Source organism: Brassica oleracea, chromosome C2, assembly GCF_000695525.1.
Source record: "Brassica oleracea var. oleracea cultivar TO1000 chromosome C2, BOL, whole genome shotgun sequence".
Lineage (NCBI taxonomy): Eukaryota > Viridiplantae > Streptophyta > Magnoliopsida > Brassicales > Brassicaceae > Brassica > Brassica oleracea.
In genome coordinates, this window is record NC_027749.1 from 35,415,888 (window position 1) to 35,426,416 (window position 10,529).

The window sequence follows — 10,529 nt, forward strand, 5'->3', positions numbered from 1 at the left end:
GACTCTAAGAATATAGAGTCCCAGGATACAACCATGGCAGACGAAACCCGCCTCACTCGTGATCGCCCTATCGAACTATAAACTCTACGAAACACTCTCGCAATATAGACTTACGCAGAGGGATTTTTTGCTGTTGGATTTCGATCAGAAAAAAAAAAATTAAGAAATGAAGGAAGAGGAGAGACGATATTTAAAGAGCCGGAGAAGACCCACTTCCCGCAACAGCTGCTGCACGTGGGCGAGAATCTCGCGGAGATCGAGGGAAGTTGAGTTCCGAAACTTCTTCCTCAAGACTCTCTCTTATCTCGTTTTAAATTTTCGAGAGGATAACATGCATGACGTTTTTTAATTTTTAGAAAAACTACTTGTAGTTTTAAATAAAATTGTATGCTGTTTTTTCCCGAAATAACTGGCAAAACGTTGAGCTTAACTTGGTCCAAAAAGAATAGTTCTTATCGGGCCAAAGGCCCTCCACCCAAGCCCAAGCCCAAGCCCAAGCCCACGCCGAGCCGAGCCGGACAGCGGCGGCGCGCGCGTGGGGAGCTCTCTCGTCCTTTGAGCTGTTTAACCTCTCATGTCATGAAGACATATATATATTCCTCAAAATCAAATCTCCCAACCAATGTGGGATGTTGTTAACTTCATTTCATTAAAACCAACAAGGCTTTTTATAAGACCCCATAGGCCCATTTCGTTTTCACATTTTGCCATATATTATTTGAGTCATTAGGCTTAATAATTAGGCCCAACAAAATTATCCAAAAGTAAATGATAAAATAATTCCAGTTTTACACACAAAAGCCTTACGTTTCCATTGGAGCCACGTCTTGGTCACCTGTACCATCACCACCCTCTTCTGCGGGTGCAGCAGGTTCGGCCACACCTTCTCCTTCCTCTTCATTTGCAACTTTCTCAAACGTATCGATCACTTTCTGTATCGTTTCCTGGTCCAAGAAGTGGAATGGTTCACCAACACCTAGAACAGATACGGTGCACAGAGAACTCTTGAGTGTTTCTCCCTGCAGTGTCTCCCTAACAGCCAAAATCGCATCTTTGATCAGATCTTCTCTTGAGGAATCCGCAAAGCTCTCAAACTTGCGTTCCAGGTAGGTCTTTGCAGCTTGAGAACGGGACCGATAGTAAAAGCTTGATACTCGAAGTAGTTTCCGCCGGGGCAGTTGTAGTAAAGGTGGGCTCCAGACTCATCCAGTCCACCTACCAACAAACCCACGCCATAGGGTCGTTTCCATGATCTTTGGGTGCAGACCTGCGAACAAAAGAAAAAAAATATTACTTCCTTTTTTTGAAGCCTTGGTATGAACCACTGTAGCAAAATATCTCATAATAGATGAGAAAACCAACTGATAAAAATATGAGAATGAGGAATATAAGACCCGTCTTTTTAGATATACAGAGGACATATGGTAGCAAACCAACAACTGAAAATTAGGAATACAACGCAAATGTGTTTCATATATGTCAATAAAACTGAGATGTAGCAGACGCATAATTAAAGGCAACAACCTTCTTCTCTGTCTCATCTGGGGTCGAAGCCTACAAATTTGCATACTTTTTTACTGGGAAGTGGGAAACAGGCTGATAAGCTGTTATTACCAGTTTAAAGCCAGAAATAAAAATATGCATCATAGGAACAGTTCTATCATGTTACAAAGAAACTATTACCTAAGCCAACTGCACCAAGAAGCTATAAGGGCCCTGTTAGTTTGTACATCTGGAAGATGCACTACAAGAAAACATCGGTATTCTGACGGACATTCCGACGGAAAATGAAATCCTCGGAATTTTCCGAGGAATTTCCTCGGAATATACCGACGGAATTCCGAGGAAATATCAATCCGTCGGAATATTCCGAGGAAATTTCGAGGAAAAATGTGTTCCTCGGAAAAAACCGATGAATTCCGAGGAAATATTATAGGGATTTTACAAAATTCCGAGGAAATTCCCACGAACTAGTGATCGATCGATGCGTTTTTGGACATATACCCAACGATCGATCACATTGTTACGCTTTGGTCCATCTTAGTGATCGGTCGATGCGTTTTTGGACATATACCCATCGATCGATCACATTGTTACGCTTTGGTCCATCTTAGTGATCGATCGATGCGTTTTTGGACATATACCCATCGATCGATCACATTGTTACGCTTTGGTCCATCTTAGTGATCGATCGATGCGTTTTTGGACATATACCCATCGATCGATCACATTGTTACGCTTTGGTCCATCTTAGTGATCGATCGATGCGTTTTTGGACATATACCCATCGATCGATCACATTGTTACGCTTTGGTCCATCTTAGTGATCGATCGATGCGTTTTTGGACATATACCCATCGATCGATCACATTGTTACGCTTTGGTCCATCTTAGTGATCGATCGATGCGTTTTTGGACATATACCCATCGATCGATCACATTGTTACGCTTTGGTCCATCTTAGTGATCGATCGATGCGTTTTTGGACATATACCCATCGATCGATCACATTGTTACGCTTTGGTCCATCTTTTGTAAGGACCATATTCCACTCTCTTAGGTCCTATTTGTTAGGTTTTTAAGTAGATTTGATGATTTTAGAAGTTTTTTGATAGATTTTTGTTAGGGTGATTGGGTAGGATTGTGGTTGTGTAATAGGTTTAGAATTGTGATTTGGTTGTGTTGAATTGATTTAGAACTTTTTTTATAAATTGTTCATTATTTTTGTATTTACAAAACATTTTTTCTATATAAATTCGATTTTACAAAACGTTTTTTTGTGTATAAATTCAATTTTTGGATTTATAAAAGATGATTTCATATTTCTAAAAATATTTATATTTATTAAAACTAATTTTGTATTTATAAAACATTTTTTTATTTATAAAAACTATTTTATTATTTTTTGTATTTTAAATATGTTTTCTATTTCAATTTTAATTTTATATTTTCGAATTTCAATTTAAAAAAATAAATTTATAATTTTTTTTTTTAATTTTGGAAATATTACGAGGAAGTTTATCCCTCGGAATATTCCGACGACATCTTCCTCGGAATATTCCGAGGAATTTCCGACGAACTTGTGGTCCTCGGAAATTCCGAGGAAATAGGGTTTCCTCGGAATTCCGTCGGAAATTTCCGAGGGATTTCCGAGGAATGATGAATTTCCAAGGAGTTATTTCCGAGGATTTTTTTCGTCGGTATGTCGTCGGAATAGCGTTATTCCGACGACATACCGACGATTTTTTCCCTCAGTATGCCGCTCTTTTCTTCTAGTGATGCATTCAGATGGTCCATCTAGATGTCTTATCCAGATGCTCCATCTGGGTGTTGTTCGTTTCTTCATTTCGTCCATGCATCCAGATGAATCATCTGAATGCAACTATGTTCGTTTGCTTTTCATTTTTTAACTTCCATCTACATCCGGGTGGACTTGTTAATAAAATGATTAAAATATATTTTTTTACGTTTAAGCGGAAAAATAGCATATTTACGGTTTTGGCGGAAATTTTTTTTGCGGTTTTTGAGGAAAATGTGTTTTTGGCGAAAAAGTGCATTTTTGTTGTTTTGGCGGAAAAATACGTTTTTATTGGTTTGGCGGAAAAATACGTTTTGCGGTTGGTTTGGACGGGGAAATTGTGTTTTGCGGTTTTGGCGGGAAAAGTGTTTTTGACGAGAAATGTTTTTTTCAGGATTTTGGCGGGAAAAGTTTGTTTCGCGATTCTGGCGGGAAAAGTTTTTTTTCGCGATTTTGGCGGGAAAAGTTTTTTTCGAGATTTTGGCGGGAAAAGTTTTTTTGCGATTTTGGCGGGAAAAGTTTTTTTGCGATTTTGGCGGGAAAAGCATTTTCGTAAGTTTAGCGAGAAAAGCATTTATGCGGTTTCGACGAGAAAATACATTTTTCCGATTTTTGGTGGGAAAATACATTTTTCCGATTTTGGCGGGAAAAAGCGTTTTTCCGATTTTGGCGAGAAAATGTATTTTCCAGTTTTGGTGGGAAAAAACGTTTTTCCGATTTTGGCGGGAAAATTCTGTTTTCCGGTTTTGGCGGAAAAATTGTGTTTTCCGGTTTTGGCGGGAAAATGCGTTTTTCCGGTTTTGGCAGAAAAATGCGTTTTCCGGTTTTGGCGGAAAAATTGTGTTTTCCGGTTTTGGCGTTTTTCTGGTTTTGACGAGAAAATTACGTTTTTACCGGTTTTGACGAGAAAATGCTTTTTGCGGTTTTGGCCGGAAAATGTTTTTAGGAGTTTGGCGGGAAAATGCATTTTTTGGGTTTTGGCGGGAAAATGCGTTTTTTTTGTTTTGACGGGAAAATGCGATTTTTTGGTTTTGGTCGAAAAGTTTTGTTTTACTGGTTTGGGCAAAAATGTGTTTTTATGGAAATATGTGTTTTACGTTTTTTTTTGCGGAAAAACGCATCTTGTGGTTTTTGGCGGAAAAATGTGTTTTTCAGTTTTTGCGAGAAAATGCATTTTTTGGTTATAGCAGAAAAATGTCAATTCAAAAAAAAAAAATAGAACTTCGGGTTTGAAAATAATATTTTGATTTTAAAATGTCATTTTTGTCATTTTTCTTTTTGGAGTGAACTAGATGTATCTGCATCCAGATGCACCATCAAGACTCACCTTCATTTGGGTGAGAATTTGAGATGAGTTTTTAAAAATTCAGCTGGATGATCCATCTGGATGTAGCATTATAATGCACAAAACGAACATCGATTTGCATCTTGAGCAAACGAACAGGGCCCAAGAACTAAACAGAAACCAAATCAGTTTGCTTCTAAAGGTCCCAGTTTACATTTTCAATTCCTAAACATAGAAGCAAACCATACCTATAAAAAAAAAAAGAGAGAGATTCTCACCTCTTCAACTGATATGTAGCAAAACAAAAATCATTTACATGCAGTTCTGAACAAAACAGCTCATATAAGTTAAGTGAAATGTATGTAGCACATAAGTATAGGCAAGTTGTAGAACAACATCAAGCTGAAGTAGTGACTCAGCTGTGACAATTACATGCAAATAAATTTCACCAAATCTCAACTAACAATGCAAGAAGCCGAGATCAACGAAAGACTAACCTGAGCCTTATCAGCAAGATGAACAACGAGACGACCAACGGGAAGTGGAGACTGATATGTGAAGGAGTGATTGATAGCTTCCGGTCTCATATAACGGGAGAGAACACGTCCATCCGCTGTGAGTCCAGCGATTGCGACGCCTATGTGGTCATCCACTTTGAAGATCTTCTTCTGATGCGACGAGAGCTCAGATTGGGCTTTGTTGACGCACGCCAGGACTACATGGGAGCGAGATCTGAGTCCAATTGCGGCTGAGCCTTGCTTCACTGCTTCCATGGCGTATTCTACTTGGAACAGACGACCTGTTGGGCTCCATGTCGTCACGTCTGTGTCGTACTGATTCCTGAACATCTTCTTTTTGTTGAGTCTCTCTTCTTCTTCTTCGTCAGAAGCTTTTCTTTTCCTTCAAGACATAGTTCTTCTTTTCTTCTTTCTCTTTGAAGGAACTGAACAAATGGGCCTTATATTACTTGAACGGGCTTATACGTTATGTTGGGCTTTAGTATTGGCGTCACGCTGTGATTTCAGAATATTGCCTAAACCAGATAATAACCTACTAGAATCGGTTACTTATGAAACTTTATCAAACCAAGGGAAATTTTAAAATAACAACTTTTGAATATTTTCTTTAAAATAGCACCATTCCATGTTATTTTTAAATGCATCACTATTTAATTGATTAAAGTATCTTTAACTAAAACGGAGCAACACAGAAAAATTGTATTTTGCTAGAAAAATAAATTAAAATTGGGCGTATTTCAAGTTTACCATATTTCCATTTCCATGTTATTTTTAAAAATCATCATTCTATTTTAAAATATATTATTTAATTAGAGAAATTCTTGGGTTCACCTCCTAGGGTGAACCTCTAGGTTAACCAACCAATAGTGTGTTGAGTATTTGATATTTGATATCTTTTAAAAAAGGAAATAAAATTGAATATCCAAATTAGATTATATTTTTAAAATAAAATAATAAAAATACAAAAAAATAGTTACAAAAGTAAATAAATTAATATTGTTAAATCTTCAGCAAAATACTAAACCCTATACCCTAAATTCTAAACCCTAAACCCTAAACGTTAAACCTTAAACTTTGGATAAACTCTAAACCGTTGGAAAATCTTAAACCCTAAATCATACATTAAAAACTAAATTTTACTAACACTAAACCCTAGGGTTTAGTGTTATTAAGATTTAGTTTTTAATGTATGATTTAGGGTTTAAAATTTTCCAATAGTTTACGGTTTATCCAAGATTTAAGGTTTATAATTTAGGGTTTGGAGTTTAGGATTTAGGATATAGGATTTAGTATTTTGCTAAAAGTTTATCTATGTTTATTTATTTATTTTTTGTAACTATTTTTATGTATTTTTATTGTTTTATTTTAAAAATATAATCTTATTTGGAAATTCAATTTTGCTTTCTTTTTTAAAAGATATCAAATATCAAATACTGAAACACTATTGGTTGGTGAATCTAGAGGTTCACCCTAGGGTGTGAACCCAAGAATTTCTCATTTAATTAGTTAGTGACTAAAAGTGGTTTCATAAGGGTCAAATAGATAATGGATCGTTTAGGATTCTAGGATGCCACATAATCATGTTGGCTTTATACGACGAGATTAAAGGATTACTTTGAATTATGACATGTTTGAAAGATATGCATACATTTTTTATCTGATTCAAGACAGACTTCTCATATTTGGTGGACATGATGAAAAACCTGGTCGACTACCCAACCTTTATCACAATGCTAGCTTATTTCCACCTCTTGCATGATTATTTTGAGTCTTAGTACATATTTTCAGAAATTGCAACATTTGCACCAATGCCCTAAAAAGGAAGCCAGTTACAGAGGTGTTTTATGCTTCCATGTAAACCAGACACAATTTGATAGAATTATTCCTCGGAATAATCATATTATCAACTAAAACTTGGTTTAAAAATATGGGTACTTGAAAAAAAATCTGAGAAGGTAGAAACATTCTTACCGAGGTCTGTTTAATACCCAATGCACTATTCGAGAGAATCTCATGGACAAGCCATCAAGCACATGGTATGTAAGAGGAACAACAAACTTTGGTTTACAAGAGAAATGCGTCAAAGAGTGTCATGGGTTATAAATGATAGTAGTTACAATATTGATGTTGATGACGGGAGGAGCACGCTAGGACATACATCCTATTTTGGTTCATCATTGATTAGTTGGACCTCACAGAAGCACCCGACAGTCGCATTGTCATAATGTGAAGTAGAGTTCATGGCGGCAACAAAAGCAGCAAATCAAGCTATATGGCTTAAGGAATTTTTGTGTGAGATTCTTAGTGAAGAAGGCGAGAAGGTCATACTTAGACTTGACAACAAATCAGCCATTGCTCAACCAAAAATTTCAGTTTTCCATGGAAGAAGCACTACAAGAAAACGCAGCCATAACGACTACGTGTTATGACTAAAAAAGTGTGGTCGTAATTTTACGACGACTTTACGTTGATATAAAAATCGTCGTAAACTTACAACAACAGCTAGTCGTCGTAAATTCGTTGTCAGGTTATGACGACTTGCAACGACCTATACATGTCATCGTAAATTTGTTATTACATTACGACTAAATTACATCAACAACGTAGGATCTAATTAACGACTAGATTACAAATAAAACAGAAGGTTGTTGTAAACGTGATAAATGTTTGTATGGTTGGTAAAAATGGTGGTAATATAGTTGTTAAGTTATAGTAAATTTTATGATGTAGTAAATTCGTTGCAACATTCCCACTTACCAAATTTGAAAATTTCCTATAAATATGCACTGCTCTCTCATTCTGAAGATCCACAAGAAAAAAAATTGAATTTGTTTTTTAAAAAAAATGTCTCATGGTGGCAATATCTAAGAGATCCGGAGTTGGATGTATGCACATAAAGATTCAGCAGGAATTGTGACAAACGAATTTCTCAACGAGACATAGATATTCATGTACCAAGCCGGAAACACACCTCTCACCCAGGAAACCGGTAAAATGTTTTGTCCCTGTCGTAAGTGGAAGAATACCAAGTTTGCTCGTAATGAAACGGTTTGGAAACATTTAGTAAATAGAGAATTTACCCCCACATTACTACATTTGGTTTCTCCATGGAGAGGGTGATAGTAGGAATGAAGTTAGTAGTAGTACTCACTTTGAAGATGGTGGTAATAGGGAAGAACCGAGTCATTTGCATCCTGAAAGTAGTTACCCACAGGAGGATCATGTTGTAGATCATGATAGGATGCATGATATGGTTACAGATTTATTTCGTGAAACAACCTCAATAGTTGATCCGCAAAACCCGATATATGAAGATCTTCCAGGCGATATAACGGACGAAGACAATCAAGATGAATTTGAAGAAAATGAAGATCCTAATGATGAGTCGAGTTATGGTTCTGATAATGAGTGAATTTCATTATGTCATTTTTCTTAAATGTAACAATAATATGTTTCATTATATTGACTCATTGTTTTCATTAGCTTGCTTATGTATGAAATTAATGTTAAAAAAAATTTCATGTTAAAACAAGTTATGAGACTTTGTAGTTTGGGACTTAGTAGTGTAAAATGAATAAATAACTTAAGAAGTTTGGGGTTTCGGTTTTAGGGTTTAAACATGTGCCGTCCCTATGTCATCGTAACTCATAAACGCGGGCCGTCCTTAATCCAACGTAATGGAAAATCGACCCCTATGTCGTCGTAACGTTACTTCTAAATTATGACGATCCCTAAACTCGGGTCGAACCTAAATCGGCGTAATCTTTATAAAACGTGGGTCGTCCCTATCTAGTCGTTAAGTTGATGTTAAATTACGACTAAATTACATCCCCTTATTCCTATAAATATGCTCTATTCTCTGATTCTAAAGATGCACAAGAAGAAAACGAGAAAAAGTGTTAAAAAAACTGAAGCGAGTGCATGGTCACCAAAACAGTTCTTTTCAACTCCGCATAGGAAAGCTTTTCCTCGGCTTCTCGAGCTAAGGAAAAGCCACCTCCTCCAGATGCTCCCCAGCTCCTGATGCTGCTCCAGCACCTGCTAATGTTCCGGGAGGTATCCATCCAGATTTGATGGTGCTACCGTATGCGACATATGCTAGGTTTACGGGCGAGGACCTGATCCAAATGCCCAGTCGCGAAGGTTTACCCACCATCGACCTCGATCGACCAGCAAACATTTATTGGTAATTTTTTATATATTTTTAATTATTTTCAGATTTACATTCATTTATCATAATTATATGTCTGATTAATTTAATTTTCCGTCAAATTTTGCAGGTTTCTGATGGACGATTTCCTTTGTTTCCCAATTTATTTATTACAGTTATTAATGTTTTTTTCAGCAAAAATGAAATTGGTCTATTGCCGTCAACTAGCAAGTGAAGACGGCGTTCTACCATAAGGCAATGGAATGCCTTTAGAACATTGTTGTCGGCTGGAAAGAGAAGTGGAGGTTTCAAGAGGATGATGCAAAACCCGTCTACGTCAGCGACAAGACTTGGAAAGGACTGAAGGCCTATTTGAATTTTCCTTACTCGGTTCGCACGTCCAACAATTGCTCCGCAGCCCTGTTGACAACAATTGCTCTGCAGCCCTGTTGAAGGCAATTTGCTATTGCCCAATACTTCCGGACAGATCCCATACGCCGGTGTTGCCCTAAAGATGGTAAGTGTTAATTATTTCTTCATTTTTTTATAAAATTAATAAATTGTTTATTAATGAACGCATGATTAATTTTTAAAATTTTTGTATGCCGCTGAGGAAGGGAGAAACACCATCTCTTTCCTGACTTTACAAGAAGACATACCAGCATGCGGATGGAACGTTTGTGGATGCTCGGGCAGAAAAGATCCACAACAATATAGAGGCTCGGATCAAAGAGATCCAGACCCAGTTGTTGCAACAAAATCCGGATGGCGCACCGGTTCAGTTTTCGACCGTCAAACAGAACAAATTTTTTGAACAGGTAATATATTTTATATACATTTTAATATGTTTTAATTTTATAATATATATTACTAATATATATTACTAAAAATGAAATTCATTGATTAATTACAGATTGTCTTGACGAAAATATGACGGATGGTCGGGATCGGTTCGGTGAATGATGTTCCGAGGGCGAGAGCAGCTTACGGTGCTGCAAGGGAGGAAAATGTTCAGCTCCGGGCAGATTTGACGGTTGCCAACAACGTCATAGCGGAGAACATGAACCAGATTAGGGCCATGGCGGCGACGTTTGATCTCATTGCGGAGGAAAACCCGGCGCTTTGGCAGATGTGGCAGCAGATACGTCTGACCATAAACCGCGACTGTACTCCGGAAGACCAGGCGGAGCTTGAGCGACAAGCCGATCACCATAGTTCCGAGCTCCGGGACGCCCTTAACCTTTAGGTTTTTTTTCCGTTTGTATTTTGGATAATAAA

At 37.2% G+C, this 10,529-nt stretch overlaps 1 protein-coding gene across 1 annotated transcript; it reads right to left on the bottom strand.

Annotated features, from left to right (window-relative positions):
- Nucleotides 1-803: 803 nt before the first annotated feature.
- On the bottom strand, nt 804-5,431 carry LOC106324095 (proteasome subunit alpha type-1-A-like). The gene is made up of 3 exons (XM_013762114.1): nt 5,081-5,431; nt 1,096-1,267; nt 804-976 (listed from the first exon to the last, which is right to left on the bottom strand). The coding sequence occupies exons 1-3, from the start codon at nt 5,429-5,431 to the stop codon at nt 804-806; spliced, it is 696 nt and encodes a 231-aa protein (XP_013617568.1).
- Between the last annotated feature and the right edge of the window lie 5,098 nt (nt 5,432-10,529).